Consider the following 24687-nt stretch of genomic DNA (forward strand, 5'->3'; position numbering starts at 1 on the left):
AAAGTGATGGTCAAGCTGCAGGTGAAATACTCTCACTTTTGATGAAGACCTGGTTAAAACCCCCCCACATATCTAAGAAACTCCAAAAGAAACAGAATTTGCTCTGAGAGAAATAATGGCTCAACCTCAGCTCATGTAGTCACAAAGAAAACATTTTTCTCCTTTGTGCTTTTGTATTCAGGACAAAGTAACTTGGTTGCCACCATTTACAGAAAAATTAACATAAATTACTACAAATGAAATCTGTCCTGTCAAGTCATGATTTCTCTGATTAGCTTTGAATTTTTTGAGTAAAGTTAGAAACCAAGAGATTTTGTTTTGCTGTAGGATAAAGTAGAAACAGAACAACAGACGCAGATTCAATGGCAAAGATTTTAGGACTTTGAAGATCTTTTCCTCTAACATTTATTGCCACTCGTATGGTTGACGTGTCCTAGCATCAAGACCTGCCTTGTGAACATAAAAGTAATTGCTGATTATTGATAACTTATTAATCTCTTGATGGGTTTTCAACCATCACCTTGTTCTGACTTGACCTGGACAAGAACGACGACTTAATATTTACTAACACAAAGGATTTGAGTATTTTATTTCAAACCAAATATCTGGGCAGAGACTTCGGAGTCTCACCTGTTCTCTTCTGATTGGTCACCACATTCAAGACAGTTAGCTTTAATTGAGCAAAGGATCAATCAGGTAGCTCTTAATTAAACATAAGTAACATTGGAGTTTATATGCACAAACAAGGCAGTAGAACTGGATTAATTTTTAAATTGGTTTCCTTCTAGAAGTTTAAGGATTTTTATAGAATCGTTGCATAATTTTATACAGTTTAGGGACGACTGCTGTCCATGAATGACTTCTCTAAAATGCTTAAAACTGTTTAATAGTTTAAACACTAAATATTTCCTGATATGCATTATTACGCACATTAGAAACCGTTTTGGATTTTACATCTAACATCCATGGTTTTCTTAGAGGTTCACCCAACCAGAGCCATGGAAAGTGAATGGCACTTTGTGAAAAAAAAAATAATATTAGCTAAAATTAAATGGGGAAAATAAACTCTTTATGTCTTTATATGTTCACTGTCAATTAGAAAAATATAGACTTCTGTATAATTGGATATTATCAATCAACTTATGATGCTTTAAAATTTTCATGATGTCCTGTGCTACCGACAACCAAAAATATTATTAGTTTTTCTTTTTTGTTCTGGATAGAAAAACATTTACACTTTTCTCTCTGAAGCAAGTTTTTCATTTTATCCTTAAGAATCTCGTTGAAAAAAGAAAATGCACACATCTTCGTCTGTAAGCCATTCATGCATTCAGAGGTAAGTTAAAGGGTTCGGTTCTGACGTAGTCATGTTTGCCCTGCTGGTTAATGTGAGTTTTATCAGTGTGAACTGTTGAGGCAGCAGCTGGGTCAGGAAGCTGCAGACTCTATTGGTTCAATATTGATGCATTATTCTAAAAAGAACTCGCTTCAAATTAAACAATCCCGAATCGTTATGGTTCATCCTACGTCATTTCACCCTATACAATTAAGCATAAAATAAGGAAGTCTCTTTATTCTGTAAAATGAATAACCTTCAGTAATGAGTCTTTTTTTAATGGAAACACGGCTTTTGGGAAATGAACCCCTCAAGTGCTCCTGACGTCTCATACATCACATAAGAAACAATTAAAAAGCTGATTTTTTTTTTTACCCGTTTCATGAGTACTTCTGCTCTGCTTCACTTCATTTCCTCCCATCTCGTGTCTCTGGGGACCAAAACTGCTCTTAAACCCATCAGGGGAACGGCGCAGCTTTCCCTTATCGTTTTGAACGTTCCCTCACCACACATCTCTCATTATCGACACATCAAACAGCCTGCAATTAGCGTCGCCGGGGGCGCACAAGTAGCTCATGACTCTCGGTAGGGCCAGCGCCCGGTGGGGTAACCTGAGCGGTTAATGAACTGCCGCCGTGATATTCATTAAAGAAGGATTATGTCCCGTTCATTGCAAATTACAATATGAGGGATTTGTCATTTAAACGAGCCCATTATTGGGATAAATGTGTGATAGGAAGAAGTGCAGGGAAAGAATGGGAACGATAATGAGAAAGTCTTTTCCATAAAAGTTCTGAGATGTTGCCTGTTGCTTTTACCACTTCACTGATTACATACATTCTTCCGTTTTTATGTTCCTGATTCTCTTTCTGGCCCACTTGCCTTTCTTCTTCTCCCTACTTTTTTTAATGAAAGTGCAGTCAGATAGTCAAGAATAGACCACTGTCAGTAACAGTTTGGCCCCAATCATAGAGTAGGTTGTGTGGCTCTCAAATATTAGGATTAAACCTGATTTTATTAGAAGGAAGATGTTTTGGAAGAAGGTTTGTTTTCATCCTTTCAATCTGACCAATATTTTCTGTGTAAATATTTATATTATTAAATCTTCTTAAGTAGAATTGATTCATTAGTTCCCCAGACTTTCTTCAGGTTGACTGACTACATTCACGCAGTCGGCAAAATTGCGACTCAAATGCGCTTTTTTTACAACCTATATTCATTTTATCATGGAAGTCTGAATGGCCCAATTTCTAAAAAGATCAGATTTGTGCCATACTTCATAATATGTTTAAAGAGTGGAGATAAGAAGTGAAAAACAACCAAATGTCCCCCAAAAAGCTCAAGTTAGACTATCATAAGAATGGCTGAGTGATTTCAAAAAAATTCAAAGGAAATGAAGGTGGTTTAAGACTTTTGCACAGTCATACATGTAATGAATAATCTCTTTGGTCCTACACAGACATTATTGCCAGTATACCGTGGGCCGAAGGATTGATAGGGATAAAGGAGATGTTTCTTCCAAAGCTGACCTCTCGTTTATTGCTTCCTGACCTTCGGAGGGATCAACAGTGTTGTGCTTGCGTGCACACGCACACACACACCCACACACACACACACACACACACACGCACACACACACACACCCCCCAGTGTTCACAATCATTTAAGCAGAACAAGCAACTCATAAAACCAAAAAGATCAGCAATGGAAAAAGTGCACTGCAAGCACAGATTATTATATTCTCTCATAATACAGACAAAGCATCAGCATGAGAGCAATCTCACTGTTCAGACACACACACGCACACACACACACACACCATATAAACTCTGCAAGTAAACATGGATACACACACCCACCATACCTGCTCTGTTCAGAATGGATGATTCTGCAGCTCATGATGTGGCAAAAGTTTAATTGTTCAGCAAAACTAAAGATATTAGCAATGAACTGATAGAAACAACCAGATCAGTTTATGATGTTTTGGACAAAAGTTGGAGAAAAATTGTCGACTAAATGTTTAGAGTTTCCCCAGGAAGAGATTTTACATTTAGACCTCATTATCTGATGAAAGTGGGAATAATTATCAGAAATAAAATGCTGCTAAATGGCAGTTTACACAATTTTTTATTGGATGAAATGATTGAACAACAAACAACTTGAATATTTGTATTTTAAAGGTTGCCTATGATGCTTCCTTGACAGTTTAGGTAGATCCATTGCCGATACAAAACATGTTCATTACAGTTTCTGCACAAAATCATTCTTACATGATGAGATTATATTCTGGTCCTTTCAGAATGAGCAGTTTTAAGGTGTCTTGTCACTTTAAATCCAAACAAGGTGCTGCTGGCCACGCCCCCAAACTAAATGTTTACACTCGCATGTGAAAATGGCTGGAAACAAATGCGCAATTAATGCTTTGAAAAGCATTAGTAGAGCCTCCTGGTAAAACCAGCTGACCAAATATTCTGGAGCTCAGCGTGGGTTGCTAGGTAATGAGCCGGGCTTTGCTGGGGTTGCTAGGTGATGGACAGTACCTACTGATTTGTGACAATATATTCTGGAGGTTTTTGGAATGTCTCATTTTCCAAACACCAAAAACATTAACTTATTGCCAAAAACCAGAGGTGTGGTTTTTTTTAAGCACTTGAGTTGTTTTTAGAAGTAGTAACCAAATGGAAATACAAAGAATTCTGCATAACGCGTCCCCTTAATGCACACACACCTCTACTGAGATTTATTTATTGTTCTTTATCTGGCTGCAGAGAAAGTCTTCCTTATATCCGGTTTTGGGGTTACGGCCAATCAGCACCAAAGAAATTAAATAACTGTTTTCCAAATACAGTGGATATGTGAATTTTTGACAAATAATTTGGATTTACGTGGAGAATAGAAAAACAGGGAATAGTTAAATCTGTGGATACTGACCTGTGAGCAGGCAGGGGTTGTTAGGAAAACCTAATAACGCAGGAAACTCAGAATACTGTTGATCGGTACATTTTTATTGAAATTACCAAAAGGGTCTTTGACAATCCATATCAATTCTGGTTCAAAATACAGCCACTGCAATCTTTCATTCACCCACTCAATCTCTAAGGGAGGCCAGAAAGAAAACACAAAACAAAGCACAGAGAGAATTTTGTTTTTAACTATTAAGTTTCTAAAATTCACTGAATAACTTGTAGAGTGGATGTGGACCTTTGTATTACTGAAGTTAGCTGAGGTTGCTCTTGAAAAGTAAGGTCTTGTGTCTCAATCATGCCATGCAGTACAAAATACATTTGTCTTGCATTGGCCTTTTTGAACTGGCTTTGCAGAGACGGCTCATTCCATCAGAAACACATGCAACGAGGCGGCATCGTGATAAGTCACAGAGGAAAACGCCAACTCACTGCCCAGCGTGGACCAGCAGCCCGACACAACCAACACATGCAACACTCAGAGGCGAAAAGACTGAATGTCCAGCATGCACAGCTCTGAGGAGCTCAAATACTTGCCTCTAGAAACACACACCAGTACAAGAATCAATACTTATGCACAAACACACAGTCCACTGTTTGCCATTTGTGACTCTTTCAAGCCCTTAAAGTCAGAAAAATGTGTTGATGTGCTGATAAAAATAAAGTTTAGCTATTTGTCAGATTAGTTCTGAGCAGCTAGGATTTTTAGTGGACAGAGGACAGATATTTTCTTTTATTTCTATTGATTCCTAAATTTTAAGCTTAAAATGTTTTAAAAAATCCTGATTTTTAAAAAAAGCTATTCCTGTGTGAAAAAAGTTCTCTGCTGCTGAAAACGGATTTAGATAATATTTAGCATTATGAAAGTGACTGAAAATGTATTAGCAGCAAAATAAAGGTCAGAAATTAAATGTTTTAATGTCACTTTAAGGAGATATTTTTTCTCTTATTCTGCTTTCACCAAATGTAAAAATAAATTATGCTGCAAATAATGTTTTTATATATTAGAAGTCTTGAGACTCGATTAACATTTTAATTCCAATAATTGCATTGTCTGTAAATATTTGCATTTTAATCAAGAAGTATAGAGACAAAATAAACAACATTTTCAACTAAAAGACTAATTTTGCTGCAAAATCTTTGAATAAATGTACAGAGATATTTATTGTTTAAGTCTGTTAGGGTTTTCAACCATCAGATTGGTGCAAAGTGCTTTCAAATGTTTCTTTAATGTGAATTTGAAAACATACTTTAAAAAAAAAAAGTGGACTGTGGACTCTGACATTAGTATTGGTGCCATCTGTGCTGCTGCCACGTGAATATGAATATGTTCGCTGATAGAGTAACTCCTTTTAGAACAACTTGAACAAAACGACCAGCGTCCCATCAGATCATTTTTTGAACCATAAATTAACCCCCAGTCAGCCAAGAGAAATGGTTTTGTCGTCCTTCGCTGTTGTTTGTGGATGCTGCTTGTGCGTCAGATTTATGGGAGTACCAGGAACACATGAATACAACAGTTCCACTCAGAATTATTAAACGCAATGCAATTTTTAATGCGCTAAAATCCGTGTAATTAAATATTTGAAATGAACACATTAAAGTTTCAATTGTAATTATTACAATACATGACATTTTAATGTTCAATATATTTATTATATTATTTCAATCTGGAGAGACTCACACGGAGAAGAAAATAGCAGTTAAAAAGATTTAATGGTACAATTTCTTTGGCGCTCGGACCCGGCAGAAGACCGTGAGCCGAGGATCGCCGTGAGCAGGCGGTCTGCTCGGCAAGCTCGGGATAGTCTTCCCCCCCGGGACCGAAACTGGTGGTGGAGCGGAGCTTGGAGAGGAAGAGCACAAGGGATCCTGGAGGACGACCCTCGTGGTGAAGGTGGAGATGGGGAGGAGGTGGGTCGAAGCACGGCTGACGAGCAGGAAGCCCCCAGGGTAGCTTGGACTTTTGAAGGTGTCTTTGGACGACGATTGGCTGGAGCGGCGTGAAGCTCCGGTCCGGATTGGCTGCGGTTGGGCGTAGTGATTAGATGATGTGGTGAAGCTGGTCGAGTCTCCCAGTTTGAATTTTCGCCAAGGCTCCATATTATATTGAATTCTATCTTATTTTAAAATGTAATTGTTACATTGTGCATGATGTATTCTACAAATTTTACCTATGAAAGGTATAACAAGTTGTATAAAGTGTTATAAATTGTTTGTGCACAAGTACACCAGTTACACTAAGCTAGTTTAAGGTCAGTTAGTCCGTTAGTGACACAAATTGTCTCCACATGTCGGATCCATCAGAATTCAGTCCACACTTCCAGGTTCAGTCACAGACTTGTAAATCTTTTCTCATTGCAAACAGAAACTAAAGTTTCACATGCCCAGTTCTTCTGCATGATGACTTAATGAAAAATGGGACAGGGAAGCTGAGAGTCTGAGCATTCGTCTCTATCATATCGACTCACAGATATTTAATTGCTTCCATTTTTTCAGGGTTGAAACTTCTTTTGTGCTGTGCTTGTAGTTTTTTTCCTAATTTTTCCACAGTTCAAGTCGTCATTTAATACTTGAGTATTGAGTAAAACGGCACGCAAACTCCACAGAAAACTTTGAAAGACCTTCAGAAAGTCTGAAGAGCTATTTAACAAGACTAAAAGAATCTAATAATGTCGCTGCCTTGAAATTAAACTTATAGAGCTTTTGTTAGGTAGCACTCCACCGCAGTGCTATTGAGTACTATTGAGTAAATGATTTATTGAAATGTGAAAAGATGAAGAAATATAATGTTATTGGCTTCCTATTAATTGGTTTTACATTTCAAATTAACCCACAGCAAAGACCAAACTGCATTTCTATCTCCATGTTTATGATTAGATTTTAAAAAGTTTGCCTTTTGTAAGAAGTGGATGTGCAATATGAAGGAGGATTTGGGTTAAAATAGTTCAAGCAGATCAGAACAGTAGCAATACTCAATGAACTCACTGAGATCACTTTTTGTTATTTTTTCCACAGCCTCACTCATGGCAAAGAAACCAGCTAATTACTTCATAGTAGCACTGAAGTTCTGTTATGAGTCAAAGATTTTACATTGCATTCCACATAAGTTTATTTCATTAAAGCACAAATTACAAAAGAAAACCTGCAGAATGTATTTCACTAATAGTGTCGTAGTTTTAGATCCAAAATCTGTGAAAATTTTCACAGCACAAGACTTGTGCAGCAAGGAGAGACGTTAAAACTTTTATTAACGTCATCAACACTTCAACATCTAATTAGAAAATGAACCCTGTGAATGTAAAAATTTGTAATATTGTCTGAATTCCCTGTCAAACAAAATGCTTGCAACGAATCCATGAAGATATTCTATTTGTGACTACAAAGATGCTGCTGGTTGTTTTAACAGACCCTGAAGCATATGAGAAGCCATGCGGGTTTCTCATGACGTCGTAAGTTTGGAAATGTGCAGAAGATTTGAGTCCAAGAGATGAGTCAAACTGCAGAACAAAACAGAACAGGCAGTTCATTTACATGGCTGGCTCAAAGCTTTCTGAAGAAGCAACGTTCTCTTAAGATGAAGTGCACTAATTATCACTTCCAGCATTTTTAGACTCAAAGTATTTCTGACTTTTCAAGACAATTCACACAAGACGAGATGAATTTTCTTGTGAGTCTAGTTCGCAGGGTTCAACTTTGATGTCTACAGCATGATTTCCTTCATGGTTTTTAAAGCTGAAGCATCAGCAGCCTCTGTAAAATGTTAATCAGTAAACGGCTAAAACATGGACATGCAAGCATTGAGGGAAAAGCTAGTACAGCTGGGTTTAGATGTAGAAATGTTCTAAATATGAATGTCTTTCTTCTCATACTGACCAGTCAAAGTGTTTTTACCTAAAAAATCTCATTCTCATACTAATACTATCATTTGGCAATTTCAGGCTTAGTGTCTTATCTAAGTTCGCCTGATCATGTGTTTAGGGAAACTGGAACATATTTACTTAAAAACGTCTCAACTTTGGAAGAGCAACAGTGTTACAATGGTCACCTTTCAACAGCGAATCATGTCGTCTTTCCATTTTTGTGCTAATTGCTTTAACGAAAGCAAAATAATCACTGCTTTCATGACTAATTATTAGACTCTGCAATGGGATTATTTGTTTGCAAACCTGAAACAGTTTCTCTGCAGGTAGCCACCCTGCCTGGCCAAACGAACAGAATAAAAAGTAGCAACCAGGATTAATGTAAGCAAAATGTACAAGTCTCCTACTGCATATCACTGCATGAGTGATTATCTTTCAACCATCAACAACTTACGTAATCGTGGTTACGGAAATGATGTTGGTCTATATAATAGGATTTAAATCATTAGCGACTAAAACTGCTCAACATATTTATAAAACTGGAGGAAAGACGGGGAATCATCGCCTTCAAGGAAGAAATGTGGTTGGAAAATAATTCTAAATAATCATGGAAATGTTTGGTGAATTCAAATCGAAGATGACCAAAAACAAAACTCATGACTGTTTGTTACTGAAAGTAAGAGCATTTCCACATGCAATGTGAAAGGAACTCGAGGGATTTGGACTCTCCCTCAGAGAACAGCGCAAAAATGAATATCTGCAAATCCCAATAAACTGACATACTGTTAAGAAGGCCCAGATTTCTTCACAATAAAGTGATGAGGTACATAAAGTCACAGCTTCTGAAATTAGACTTTTTTTGTCAGGAAAAAACAAAACCTGTGTATTAATCTCTGTGATGTGAAAATCTGGTGGGGACTAGATGACAGTTTCACGTAAACGTTCAACTGCCAGAGCTTCAAAGTAAATTCAGGAGCCGTATCTCATTTAAACACTGAAACTTTGTCGTTATAACGAGATGTAAAACCTGTTAAAATGAGAAAATATATTCTCTTTTAAATAAGAAAGGTTGGAACAGTAAAACAGCAATACTTCTTGGGATTTTTAAATGTCACCTAGAAGAAACAGAGTGAGAAGGAGGATCATAGTGAGTCCCTTTAAGCCCTTTAACGAGTCGTAATCAGTCAGAGGAACATAATATTATATCTCCTTATAACAAGAAACTCTCATTTTTACAAAGAGATTATAAAGAGATTTTCTCGTTATAACGACATTTTGCTTCTCTATTTTTTTCCAAACTCTGACAGTTAAAACTGTTTACATCCTGGTGTGTCAAACTGTTGAATTTAAAGATGGCCTTAAGACGACGGATCCTTTATTAAATGCTTTGCAGTATCCATATCTTTCATCCTTAAGTATTCATTCTGTGCTCAATTCACTTCATTTCACCCCTCATCAAATCTTATCTCTCTGTGTATAAATATAAATATAACTTACCTTAATTCACAAAGTTGTATTTATGTCTTTGGTTAGATTTTATTCCACGTTTGTTTTGCTTGTAGGAAGTTGGCCAAAAAGCAGAAGGAAACTGCGAGCAGCTCCACCCAGCAGAGGGAGATGGGTCCGGTCACCACGGCTGATAAGAGCACCACTAAAGTGAGCACCTTGCACAAAGACGACCCGTTCTCCACTTCCAGCCCAGACCTCAACGGCTTCAGTGAGTAAAACTCATCTGCAGTTCTGTTCTACATGAAAATGATCAAGATTCACATTGTTACTGGCAGCATTGTGGACATCTGGAGAACATTATCCGTAAATTATTCCAGAAACCCGAAGAAGAGTAGGAGTGCACCGATACACTTTCACTTCCAGTACAGATATCTGAGACAAAGTATCAGTCAATACCGATCCGATACAGAAAAACAGCACTGAATTGACAAAACATGTTTTTGTTTTAAACACAGACATAAATGTATTTTATGTCTGTGTTCATTTGGCCAGTACAGTACACTAACTTACACCAATAGCTTGGTCATGTAAAACCAACCCAACTTTAATTTGCTGAGTCAGTGAAATTATGACAGTCAATGTAAAACGAAGAATCAAGAAACTGACAAAATCAATAGATTCACTACGTAAAATAAACACATCTTCTTTCAAATGGTCCTGAAAGTACAATTAATTAATCGCAAAATTAATTGAATTAAGTAATTCTACATATAATGTAAAATAAATATTGAAGGATTTCATTATTTAGAGCACAAAGCATAGAATTAGAATGAATAGATCTGCCTTTATTCATCTGAAACTGTCACTGGAACCCAATCTAGATTTTTTATCAATATTAGGACCAGTAGCGATATTAATATCGGATCAGTATTAATCTAAAAAAAAAGCAAGAGCTTCCTGTATTCATGTCCCTCTATTGGCTGGTTCTCTGTCAAAACACACTTATTAATCAGTTATTAACCCAAATAACAGACGTTATGATTAGAAATAAAACTTTAAGATGAGCAGATAATGCAGTATGTCACAAGCTTCCATCTTACTTTGTGCTTCTTTTGGACATAACTGCTCCTTCCACTCGCAGATTGCATCTTGTAAGAGAACGAACTGCATTTTTCTATTTTTCTTTTTAAAGTTACTCATATTTGTGTGTCCGGTATAATTAGGCAGTTGCTCTCAGGCGGGCATTTTTCTCTTGTAAATGTCACGCTGGCCTTTGGGGGAACTTGGCTTTTGAGAGCTCCAGGTCCAATTTAATGCTGGTCATAACTGCCTGCACTCTTCTTCTTAACTCTCCCTACTGATGTACAAAAATTGTTCCTGCACTGAAAGATGCAGACTGAGTGAGTGGTGTTACATTTGTTGCATTTTGAACATTCAGGTTAAATTCATTCATCTACATTTCTACACTGCAGTACGTTGTTTTGTATAAACTTTTTTGCATATTTTTATATTAACTTTTTGATTAAAAGTTTTTAATGCTGGGTAAAAACCTTTTTGTTATCAATGTAAATGTAAAAATCAGAAGGAAGGTCTTAAGACTTTTTGTTGCTCCTTAGGATGCTGTCTGTTCATTTATATTCGCTAATAATTCCCTGATTTCTTCACAGAGCAGTTCAGTTTATTTAGGGTTCATTCACACCAGCCCTGTTTAGTCCACTTTAATCAAACTCTAGCTTGTTTGCAAAGAAAGTCCAGTTCATTTCAGGAAGTGTGAATATGCAGCTGAACTCTGGTTGTCATAAAATCAGTTCAACCGGTTTGGTTGAACTGAACTCTGGTGCTGTTTGAAAAGCAAAAGCAGGAAAGCAGACTGAAGTGGACTACAACACAGTGCATTCTGGGTAACTACAACCAAAACAAACGTGAGAGTCTAGCTCTATCAGAAGAAATGGCTCGTGTTTTTTTTTTTTTTACCAAAGATCAAAAATCCTCCAGCCTCTAAAATCTGACAGTGCTCCATTTTTGTTTACATTTTGTGAAAAAGGAAGTTATCTTCAGTATCTTTTTCTGAGGTTTTTGTGATTTTTTAAATTTTTAATTTTTGTTCTTGGTGCAGCGCCATCAAAGGTGAGGACGAGGAAGATTGTTTGACACAATGCAGTGTGAAAGAAAACTGCAGCAGCTGAAATCGTTACTTTTTGATTCTCAATCAAACTGAGCCTACCGACTGAAAACACCCCCACATTAAATTACACTCAGGTGGACAGAGTTTAATTATTATGTGACGTTTGAAGGCTGTACTAAATACAAATGCATAGCGTTCTCAGCACATTTCTGTTTGTGAAAAGTTAGGAAATTTTGTTCCATAATGAACTACTTGTTGGTCTATCACAAAAAATAAATACAGGAACTGTGGGAACTGCATGAAGTTAAAAGTTAGTCATAACAATGTCACAAATTAGTGTCCTCCTATCTGTAATTCAGCTTTGGTAGTGTTTTTTTCTGAAATGGACAAACATTTACTTGCCTGCAGCATACTCTGCCAGGCTCGGTCCTAATGAGACTGAAAGCGCTGACACAGAGAAGGGACCCAGTAATATTTCTGCAAGGAGTCTCACAGGGCAAATAACCTTTTTGTGTTATTGCATTCTCACCCAGTCACCAGATATCTTCACAGGACATTGCTGTCAAAGCAGATTTTTCTTGGTATGCAGGTACACTCCTGACTGTGTTAAAGCCAGACTGCTTTTTGGGCAACATTAGCATACAGTGGTAGTTTGCATAAAGCGAGAGGGATTTATCACCATCCAAACAAACAAAATATGTTTGTTTGGATGTATTAGAAGTGTGGGACAGAGATAAAGAATGAGAGAAGTGATGGAGGAAAGGGAGGATAATAGAAGATATACAACTTAAATAACCCACAGCGGGGAAGTGATGTCATCAAATGTACAGCAAATGGAAAATAAATAACAGTAGGGTGCTTGATTCTCATCGCCCTTCAGTCTTCTGTCTGGGGTTTCTCCCATTGAGCTTGATTCTTGTTGTTGAATTTTAGTGAACAGGAGAAGAGACTTGCAGATTTGAGTATTGTGCAAACCATTATAAAATGCTAAATAAAAAGAGATCTTACATTTTAAACTTGCATCCCAACACTTTTACAACTGCCCAGTTGGTCTCCCCACTGAGGGATTCACTGTCTGTTCTAAAAGGTTTGCTAGTAGAAGACATTTCTGGGTAGTCAGTCAAATAACGCATAAATGTAGCTAATTAAGAAAGCTGGTTAAAATTCCATTATATGCCAAGGAGATTTATTTTGCTCATGTTCTATCTATAGTTTTTTAAAGTGATGATTCACTTTCTTTTCAAATGAGAGCTTGTATCTTAATATTCTATATGCTCTAATTAGGTAATAAGCTGAACAGTTTTGTTAGTAATTTTTTGAGGGAAACATTTCTTAAACTTGATGTTGCATTTTTTTGTGCAAAAAGTCCACCTCAAAAAAAAATGCTTACATGAATTAATTTATGGTTTTGATCTTGGGTTTGTTTAGAACATGGTCAGTTTGTGGGACTTTAATTTTAAGAAAGAAAAACATGTTACTACTGGTACATGGACTGAAATATAAGAACTGAAATTCAGCTGCCAAATGAACCCAAAGTGTTTTACACCAAAGAAAACAGAATAAGAGGCATTGAAGTAGAAAAGATTCACAGAATCTGATTCTAAGAAAGGCAGATCTGTCAGTTTCTAAAAGCTGAAGGAACGCCGGTACATTTCTGTGTGCTTGGCAGGAACAGCTGAACGGTGTGTTATTTCTGAGATCCAAAGGTTTGCAACCAGGACTGAGTGTACTTGATAATATCAACCTCCCAAAACTTCAAAAATGATTCAATTTTATCCAATAATTTAATTATTTTCACATTTCAGTACAATAAATATAGCATCTGAGAAAATTTCAGTTAAACTAAATATTCATCTTTATAAAGTTATAAATGTATGAAACACGTGGAAATTAATAAATAGATGATAGAAAGAAGATGAAAATTGGTTCTAAAACAAATGTTTCATCATGTGAATAATGGCGGCTTACTGCTTTATATTATATTTTCAGACTTCTGTAACAATGAAACATGATGGTGAATTGAGAGATTTAAACCTTTAAAGCCTCAGATGGAAATTTCATTGTAACTTATTTTCTTGCTTAGCTGAAGACCAGCAGTAGATCACCAGCTTAAGATCTAAACAACTGATTTATTATACATAAATCAGATCCATGAGCAGGAAGACAAATTTAAAACTTTCTGTTCAAGTTGCTGTTTTACAGCAAAATGCTTCATTTACAGTAAACACTGATTAATTAAAACATTTCGTTAAACTGTTTTCATCAAATAAACTTATTTTGCATCTACGGCTGTAACAGGGACAGATATATTAAGAGGGAAATTTATTAAAAAATAAGTAAAAAAGAAATAGAATGAGGAGACAGTAAAATAAAGGATGACATGAGGAGACAGAGGATCTGGTGACTAGTAGCAGCTGGAATCAATGCGGCTCTTTCTGCACAGCGATCTCCATAAAACAATATTTTAAAGAAGAATTATAATGAAATCCACTCCACCTAATTAGATTTACATGAAAAGTCTATCTTAATGAAAATCAGTATTTTATTTGTAAAAAAAATGGTTAAACTGTTCTGACTGATTTTTAAGAGGAACTTCAGTCAAATATTTTCTGTAATGATTTGAATAGCATAAAAAAATCATTAATAAGACAAGTATAAAAAAAACAAACTGTGCTACAATTCAGAACCATTGATCTAATTAACTAATTTAAATGCATAAAATGACTATAAAAGTATACAGAGAAATGCACATATTTAAGATTCTATTACCTGTAATAATCGACACCATACACTAAAACCAACTGTATCTCACATTCAACAGCAACAAACTCATAAGCTGTAGAGGGAGATGATGGTGGGACTTTCCAAGATCAGGCTGTGATTGTTGGGAAAGACAATTGAGTTGAACTGCGATTGAGACGCAGCTCAACTGCAGCAGAAACACCACAACGCATTAAAAATAAAGCTAGTTTTGGACTAACTTAATTTGTATTTTAAGTTTTGAGGTCTACATTTTGATCTAGAAACTCCATAAACTGCTTTTAGTCTTAAATTGGTAGTAATTTAAAAGAAATGCCATTCTACACTCAGAACAAAGTTCTTTCTGGCCAGAATATTTTTCATAATTCATAAAAACTCAAATGCAGACTACTGCGAAGTCCTCAGAGGTTTTTACAGATCTGTGGTTTGTCAGTTTAATAACAGCCTCTTTAGAAACCACACAATAAAAGATATATTTATATCTATCTATCTATCTATCTATCTATCTATCTATCTATCTATCTATCTATCTATCTATCTATCTATCTATCTATCTATCTATCTATCTATCTATCTACAGTATATCTGAAATAGCAGGTATAAACGATAAATGTGTAGGCTAGTTGTCAGAGCGTATTAAGTTTATTAAGCGTGTAATATGCTCCAGTTAGTCTCCCAACAGTTCTCATCTTAACTTATTGAGCATGTGCCTGTGTCTGTCTGCCCTACAGCAGTCTCTGGGTGTGTAGAAGAGATGGTGTATGTGCAGGAATAAGGTAGCATTGGTCACAGTTAAAGGAAGGAATTTCTCATAATGAACCACATTTATAAAATGTGATGTTTCCACCTAAAGGTCCCCACTTTGCTCTGTCTTCCATTGGTGACCAGCTTGACAGCCCATCCTTGGGATGAACTTGTGCAAATGTTCGCTTAGAGCTACTTATTGCTTTTCCACCAAAGCAACGTTGGCTCCTGTACTGAACAAAATGGAAGATTGCTATAGTGAGCCACTCACCGTTTGCTGTTTTTCCAAATATTATTTCCTTATAACGTGAGACGAGTGTCTTGTTGAAATAATCTGCCAGTAGAACTAATGCTTTTTAAATCAAAGTTAAGGAAATATTGACTTGCAACAAGCTCCTGTATCTGGTTGAAAAGTTAGTTGTCAGTTAGTTTTGCCTTAATTTCAGTGTAATAATATATTTGCGCTGGAGACTACACCCAAAGAGTTTGTTTTTACAGTGTAACAGCTTATTTTCTTTTGTATTTTAGTGACAATCACTTTGTTTAGTATAGGCATGGATTTTCATTTTCTTCAGCCTGCTATTTCACAAGTTACTATTGTGTATGCAAGTAAATAGAGAACATAGGAAATAATGCATAATGCATACTATTTTATATGCATTTAAAACATGAAATACCTTGCAGTAAGTGCAAGGTATTTCATGCTTCTTTAGAAAGTAAGCTAATAAAAGCAAAGCTCTACGCAGACTGTCTTGCAGCTTTAGGAGGTTTTGCTATTGATAAGTTATCTGGTACTTCAGCTGCATCAATGATCCCTAATGAGGGATCTAATGTCTTTAGGGATAACTGCGATGCATGGTGTTAACAAGCTTCTGGAAAAGTCCACCGATTTAATGATGGTGTCGCCTGAACCGCTTTGTCATTATTACTGCAGCTCTTTGGGAGATTTGTCACTTGACCTTTAACACACTGCATGTCTCTTTGGGCAACACAATGAATCATGGCGTTGACCTTCTTGGATATTTTTCTGGTAGCTTTTACTGAACAATGTGACACTAAATGATGATTTTTGTACTTCTGGTTTGATTTCATTTTCTTTTTTAGAACTAATCAAAGACTGGTCCACATCCCCAAGATGTTGCTTTTCATAGATGTGTAAATTATTTCAAGTATTACCAAACTGAGGTTCTACCTCCTTGTATCCAAATCCAATTTTTAAAATATATTTTTAACATCCTCGATGTTACAATTTTATTCTCATTCATTCTTTGACTAGTTAAAATTATCGACCCACGCTGAGAAACATGTCAGATTTAAGTATATGCCCATTGGCCTGTAATCACTGTTGTGCTTCCAAATTCAATATTGGCTGCATCAGAAGTGCCATTAATGTTATCGAACTGCTCCACATGCTACTGAAAATTGATCTGCCTTTGTTGATGTTTTTATTGTTAATTGTCTCTGAAAATCGACTGTTGATTTTTAGATAAGGTCGCTCTGGTGTAAAACTTTCTCAACTGATTCTCTCCTTTTTTCCATTTCTACATCATCTTAAATCTTCCATATTCATTCATGTCTTTCTTTTGGCCTTTGCTGTACATCCTTCATCCCCATCTCTGCCCTTCCCCACTTTTTAAAATAATTTTCATTGTCCTTACTGTCATATTTTCACTTGCCTCTCTTCTCCACAGCCTCCCCCTCCCCCTGCTCCTTCTCTGTGCAGGGAAGCAAAACGCTGCAGAGCAAATCCTTGCTGAATTCCTACTACTCAGGTAAACTCAGACATTTCTTGCCCAGTTCTAATTTTTGTAGATGCTTAGGCAACAATTTATGTGTTAATTTGTTGTGTTTTTTAATGCCAGTTGGAGGAGGGAGGAGTCAAATACAGTGAAATTTAAAAACTTCCTTGAAATAATTGTGTATTTGCACAAAATCTGTACCAATTATGTCCAAGTAGATTTAGAAATACACCCTGTTAACAAACAATCACATTTCATACATTATGTGAAGTACTCACCTTAACTTCTACAAACACTCTTGGGGACCTTGTCTCCAGAGAGTTTTCTTTTCTCTGACTCATCTGAATATAAAACCTTTCTCCAAAAGGCATTTGGCTTGTACATGTGGGCAGCTGCACATTTCAGCTCAACTTGAATGAGAATGAGCGTTGTTGCATAAATCCTTCTAATGCTGGCAAAGAGAAACTACCAGCTGTAGTTAATCATGAATATTAATTTTGTTCTTGTCTAAAACAAGAAGAACAAAAAACACACCAAATGCACCGTTTCAAAAAATGTAAATACAGGGAAAAGTTCAATACGTTCTGTCACTCTTTTCAGAAGCCTCACATTTCTGGCTTTTGAAATCTTATCTTATGTAATATTGTAATTGTGTGAGTCACTGAACTTTGGGTTTTCATATGTCTGTAATCCATGTTCCTTAAAAGTTTCACTATTTGTCATGGATCTGCATATGACTTTCATTATCTAAATGAATGACAAAAAATATTAAACTTTTAAAAATATTCCAAACATTTTATATGAATTTTATATACACCAAACAGTCTCAACAAGTGTTTTTAAAGCGATTTAAAGATTTGACTGTCGTTGAAATGTTCAAATTGAGAATTCTGGCAGCAGATAGATGTGAATACTGTTTAATGTCAGGTATTCATGTTTTACAGTATCCAAAGAGCCTGTTCCAGCTACAACTTCAATAGGTAAGAGAAACCGCTTGTTTTCAAACCATAATTAAAAACCAATCAAAGTCAGTGGTCAATTTTTTAGCTCATCGGCGTCTGTGTTCATTCTGATGTTGCACAAATAGTAAGTGCTTCTGTATTTCCAGTGATGAGGAACCACAACGACATGTGACTAACTGAAGTCGGAGACTCCTTGAAACTGATTATAACTGCCTATTATAATAGTTCAAACACTAAATAGACATTAATATACATTAATACCTGCAGTGGAAACAGAACTACCACAGAACCCAACACCCATGATAATCCTTATTTTCAATCTTGGGGTTTACAGCCAGGCTCACAATATTACAGTCATACATGTGACCCCTCTAAAATATCTTTATTATTCTCTGGCATCTTCTTTCTTTCTGTTCACTTTATCTTCTTTTTCCCTTCTGTTGAACAGGTTGATCAATTTCTTGCCAGTAGGCTTGGCTCTGGCCTTTGAAAGTGTGTGACATGCTCTGTGTACGTATGTGTGTTTAGCCAGGTTTTTACACAAGAATGCCACTTCACCCAGTTCCACACACAAAAACCAGCAGGAGATATAAAACCTAACCAGTGACTGTCGATTATTTCTAATCTGCCCTTTTTCCTTTTTCTTTTTTGGCTAAAACTTGGTGAAATTCTCTGAAAGTCCGTTTGTTTGTCCTCTTGTTTTCCCCTCATGTTGGTCGGGGCAGGTAGCAGAAAGAAAAGTTCTTCTTTAGCCTCTAAAAGTGCTGTTGATGATGAGGTGACATAAACCAACTTTATGTGTTGTCAATCTGATTAAAGCCTACTAGACTAAATGAGCAAAAGAAGGAAAACGGATCATTGACAACTTTATTTGAGGATCTCATATTTTCAGCAGATTTACTTCTATATTTCCCACCCTGGGGCTCCGTATGGGGGGAAGGTATGACAATTCTAATGGCTCCTGACCAACAGGGGGCCCTCCACAATTTATTTATTTATTTTTTGTTCATAGAAATGAAAATCAAAAATTGGGACCCTGTCAATTACAAAATTAATCACATTGTATTTTCGAACATTGTTTTTAGCAGTAAATATTTACTGTTCCCACTCCCAGACCAAAAAACACACATCCATATTTGTCCTGAACCTCCTGGATCTGCAGGAAATGATTCGTTCCTGCTTGGAGCTTAACGGTGACGAAGTTCAGCAGCAGTCAGTAGAAAACAAGAACGACTGTGGCTGTTACTATGCTGCTAAGAAAAATAATAAAGTCAAGTTTTCAAAAAATAGAGAGACAAAAGGGTAAAAGTGTCAATTTATAACCCAGATTTTCTCCGAGAGGTGGGTAGACTGTGTGAGATTATCAACCATTTAGCATAGTTAGCTTAGCTACAGACTGTTTGCCTCCATTTCACTAACATTTAATGAATTAAGGAAAGAAATTACCCAGATATTCATATATTTAACTTGTCCCTGTATCTTTTACCACTTAACAACAGGTGAGTCAGTCAGTCAGCAGCTCTAGTCCCTCCTGACCCGTCCTCTCTCCTCTTCTAAAGAAATTAAAGCTGCAGAATGTAACTTTTATAAAAAATATTTTTTACATATTTTGTGACAATATGTATGAGAGATAATCTGAAAAATCTATTTCCTCTGATTTCTCAAAGTGCTGGAAACAACCAGTGGCAGGAGAGTTTTAGTGCTGTCAATCACAATCTCATGTGGTGCTGCTCATCCTTCCTCCCCCTGCAATGCTGCAGCTAGCTTAGCCTAGTTAGCATAGCTACCAGTGACGACAGATAAATGCTTTTCCTGTAATATGTTGTTTCTCCACCATTAGCACATTTAGCAGTGAGTGAATGAAATTGATTGACAGCACTAAGACCCTCCTCCTGGTTCTGATTGGTTGTTTTGGCCAGAATGTTGCATTACGTTAGCTAGCAATAGTAGTTCAGGGACGAGGTGAAGGAGATTGATTGTTTTCACAGATTATCTCATAACAAACTGTCACAACATGGTGACAACTTTAACAAATATGGAAAAACATATTTTTTATTAAAGTTCTATACTGCAGCTTGAAGAAAATGCAACTACACAGCATTTTTTGAGAAGTCTGAATTGCTTCATGTACATTTTCATGTTGCTTTTGACTGTTGCTTGTTGGGAGAGACATTTCAGTATCTAAAACTAATAGAAAAAACTTAAGCAACTTTCTTGCTTACTGTATGCGAACTGTTGGTATGTGAAATTCATGAGCAGTAAATATTGTGCTAGTCATCAGTATTGGATCAAAGAAAGCAAAGCAGTTGCAAGCCTTTAAAATTGTGACACTTTTGATGGATCAGATCAGGGGTGGGCAATCCTGGTCCTGGAGGGCCTGCAACTCTTAGATGTCTCCCAGGTCCAACACGCTTGAATCCAACAGCTGAATCTCCTCCTCAGTGCAGTCAGGTTCTCCAGAGTCCTGCTAACGACCTCATTATTTGACTCAGGTGTGTTCAAGTAGAGACACATCTAAAAGTTGCAGGAGGCTGGCCCTTGAGGCCTGGAGTTGCTCACCCCTGGGTCAGATAGACTCAAAAAATTGTCACAGCAGCTGGGCGGGGGGGCCAATTTAATTTTTTGTCAAGGGCCCAAGATTCCTGGCAGCGCCCCTGTCCCCACCTATTTGTGCAGGTTTCTGTGTCATTTGCTGATGCACATCAGGGTATGATGAAGCAGAATGCAAAAAGATGCTTGAGTGATTTATGCACTGGCAGAAATTTGGTGCCATACATCTTCATACAATGACATTAAGTTTTAATGGAGCCATCTGTTCTCTTTACAATTAGTCTGAAAACCAAGAGATATAAAACTGAGCTTTGATCATTACAGCAACAAAAAATCAGCTGTTTGCAACAAAAGTGCAAAATGATGGAAACTGAACTTGGACTGGAACAAACGCATTAACAAACGCTCGCATTAACAAACGCTCGCATTAACAAACGCTCGCATTAACAAACGCTCGCATTAACAAACGCGCGTTTGTTAAAACGCGCGCTTTAACAGGAAAAAGTACAAAAGACTATTTTCTTCCTCCCCTACTTCTACTGATGCTTTTTGTCAATAAAATCCTTGACATGTGATCTGTTAGGGTTCAAAAATCGTTATTAGCAAAAACGTATTATCAGAGACAAATGTATCAATTAATTAATACATGTCAGCATATCCTGTTGCTTTATAACTTTGGTAACTCTGATATAAACTGTTGGGTCAGATTCTGGTTGGTGACCCGTTCTTGTCCTTTTAGTTCTTGGATCAAATCACAGTCTATCAGCTGGTCTTTAACCCGCCCGCTTTTTCTCAACTCACTACGGATGCTAACAGAACTATGATCCTTCCTGAACACAGGTCCAAAATGTCAACCTTTACGTTTTTTGACTCATGTTACCTGCTGCTACGTCATGATGGAAGTTACAGAAACTGTATTTTCTGGAAGTTGCACTTTTTGTCATAGATTGGCAGGGCTTATATATGCTTTTTATGTCTTCATGAAACGTTTTTGGACTCATGCATTGAATGTTATTTCATACAGACTGACATGAAGCAGGAAATCTTTTGTGGGCTAAAAACAAGATGGTCAAAGCTTAGTAATTGTACGTTTAACAAGTTCTAAATGAATGTCACTTCTAGTCCAGTGCGACTTATATATGTATTTTCCTCTTTATAACAATGTTTGTTTGATTCAGTTTATACTCTGGAGCGATTTGTAGTCTGGAAAATATAGTAGTACCTGCAGAACAACAGGTGAAAGTCTGAAAATAAAACTGAAAAATGCATCTTTTAAAAAATAAAAAATAATGTTCCTTTCAAGTTGAGTTGTAATGAAGATAAAACTGAACAAGGTCTGAATTTAAAGTGGCAAGTTTATAATTACAGCAGCAAATAAAACTTTCATTTATTAACATTCTGGTGTTTTTGTGAGTTCATTAATTGTGCCAATTTAATTACTTTCATACTGATGTTCATTATAAAAAGGAAGCACACAACGTTGATATTGTCTCTGTAAATTACCATAAATTACAGAAATAAACAAAACAACCTGATTTTTGCCCTTAGGAAAGAATGGAGATGCTATCCCCATATGCTCATAACTGATTTAAACAAGTAGAAATTAACAAACATATTTGGTCACCATAAATCCTTTTTATCTACACAGAAAGCTTTATTGATCCTTACACATTGTCAATTTAACACTTAACACATTTTTTGTCGAGTCCATTAGGTCCGTCATTTTCTAGCTGGCCTCTAAAACAAGCAGAATTTCCACATCCAATAATTGGATGAAAATGGTTTCATTTTGAAAGTTACAGTCCTACCTTTGCGCTCGCGATGACACCTTTTTAGTTTAGTGAAAATGGATAATAGCACCAGCAAGCTGAATGGTGCCGGGGAGCATCGTATTTCAGTGGCTTAATGGGAGACAGAGACCTGGGAGAGAAAGTTATTAGGATGATGCTGATGGAGACTTACGGATTGAAGGATCAGCGAGAGGGTCAAGTAGCTCGGGTAAATCCACTGTGCCAGGTAGAGATCACGGCTAGCTGTTTGTGTTTGCATGTGTTTTTTTCAGGCCAGTTTAATCTTTTGCTTCAATATTTTCTTAGCTTCTAAAATAGTTCCTGTCTGTCTTATTTCAGTACGTCAAGAGCCAAATTGTTTCCTGGCTAATAAGTTAAATATAGATTGTCAGAAATATTACAAAATACAATGTTTCACTATAAAGATGGAAACTGTGTTATCAATCTGAAAATCGTATCACAATGTGAGTGTTTCATATCGGTCAATATTGATCATTATTAATTTATTTTTTGTTTTAAATATCTGAAGTACTGCCAGTTAGACATATTCCTTCCTGTTTTACCCATTGTGCTCACTCAGCACCATTGCCTTTTATTTTTGAATAGTTATGAGCCACAGCAGCAAAACCTTAAACTGCTGCTGCTCAGGGCACTAAGGTTGTTGTTAGGTAACCAAAGAATGAGTGAGTTGCTAGGTAACCAAAGAGTGAGTGAGTGAGTTGCTAGGTAACCAAAGAGTGAGTGAGTTGTTAGGTAACCAAAGAATAAGTGAGTTGCTAGGTAACCAAAGAGTGAGTGAGTGAGTTGCTAGGTAACCAAAGAGTGAGTGAGTTGTTAGGTAACCAAAGAGTGAGTGAGTGAGTTGCTAGGTAACCAAAGAGTGAGTGAGTTGCTAGGTAACCAAAGAGTGAGTGAGTTGCTAGGTAACCAAAGAGTGAGTGAGTTGCTAGGTAACCAAAGAGTGAGTGAGTTGTTAGGTAACCAAAGAGTGAGTGAGTTGCTAGGTAACCTAAGAGTGAGTGAGTTGTTAGGTAACCAAAGAGTGAGTGAGTTGCTAGGTAACCAAAGAGTGAGTGAGTGAGTTGCTAGGTAACCAAAGAGTGAGTGAGTTGTTAGGTAACCAAAGAGTGAGTGAGTGAGTTGCTAGGTAACCAAAGAGTGAGTGAGTTGCTAGGTAACCAAAGAGTGAGTGAGTTAGTCGATTCTACCAACCTTGCTTAGCTGGCATTGGGAGGTTGAGAGACTAAACTCTTTTTTTCTGCCTACATTCTCCAGAATGCCCTGCGGTTCTGGATTGGAGTTCGGAAAAATTATTTAATATTCACTCAGACGTATAACCTATTGATATTGATCATGTGTCTGTTGCAGTATTTGTTGTTATTGATTCATTGTCCAGCCCTACATACTCAGGTGTGCTGTGCTTATTCTGTGAGTCGCGTGGTTTGTTGTTCTTTTTCCACAAATAACATTAACTAATTGTTGTTGGGTACATAGAAAGGTTTTGAGTGGAAAATGATGATTTTTTGTAATTCTTTAAAGTGAAAAGTCAGTGTTGCCCAGCAGCCGTTTGGAAACTGTTTATTTCTGGATAATTTTTGCTGCACCTGAAGGCTTTTGTACCAAACCTCTCTGCAGTGGAAGATGGTGCTGGGATGCTTAATTTCTACACACAGCACTTCCTGTTTTGGAAGTAGTTTTTCCACAGCTTCACAGAAAAGCAATTATTTTCCTAGTCCAGTTCAGCATAACATTAGGCTGCATGTAAGGTGATTATGGCTAATGGTAGTCATTTTGTTTGGCCGTAATGTGGCACTGCTGGGTAATTGAAGGTGAGTGCAGCAGAGAGAGAGTAATTTTTAACCTTTATGTTCTGAGGCAGGGTTGAACCTCTGTGCTGTTTTTTTCCCAGCTCATCTCGACTGCTGGCTGACGTTCCAGAGATCTTCTTTCTCTGTTAGCTGGCTGGCTCACTATATCACAATCTGCGGATATGCTACAGTGCAAACATGTCAAAATGGCCAATCATAAAAATCAATCTAGAAACAAATAATATTGATTATGTAAAATTAGCTAAAGCCTCTAACAAGACAGAGCAGTTGTTGTGTATTAACAAACATTTAAACCAGATTTCTGAGCACAAAAAGGTTGTAAAAACATTTATTGGTAATATTCTTGGTCTCTATGGGTTATTATTTTAGGTTTTGACCATACTTGCATGTTTGTATGAAAAGTCAAACCTGGGTTTATGCTCACTTCAGTGTTTGACTCCCCCATGTAAAATACACTGCAGAATTATGATACACCCACCAATCTAACATATCTGCTGTACTTTGCATAATAATTTGTACAAAAAACAAGCGACTTCCAAGCTTAGACTCTGAAATTCCTTTAGTAAAAACCGTAACT

The 24687-nt window shown here is 36.7% G+C and overlaps 1 protein-coding gene across 11 annotated transcripts in view; it reads left to right on the forward strand.

Annotated features, from left to right (window-relative positions):
• ptprt (protein tyrosine phosphatase receptor type T) overlaps window positions 1-24687 on the forward strand; it is a 319822-nt gene that overhangs the window by 230637 nt on the left and 64498 nt on the right. For all 11 annotated transcript variants that reach the window (XM_028003113.1, XM_028003117.1, XM_028003114.1 and 8 more), the window contains 3 exons: window positions 9725-9879; window positions 16932-17012; window positions 17924-17959. In XM_028003113.1, the coding sequence (XP_027858914.1) occupies window positions 9725-9879; window positions 16932-17012; window positions 17924-17959 (272 nt within the window). The remainder of the gene's footprint in view (window positions 1-9724; window positions 9880-16931; window positions 17013-17923; window positions 17960-24687) is intronic.

The sequence above is a fragment of the Xiphophorus couchianus genome, chromosome 20 (assembly GCF_001444195.1).
Source record: "Xiphophorus couchianus chromosome 20, X_couchianus-1.0, whole genome shotgun sequence".
NCBI lineage: Eukaryota > Metazoa > Chordata > Actinopteri > Cyprinodontiformes > Poeciliidae > Xiphophorus > Xiphophorus couchianus.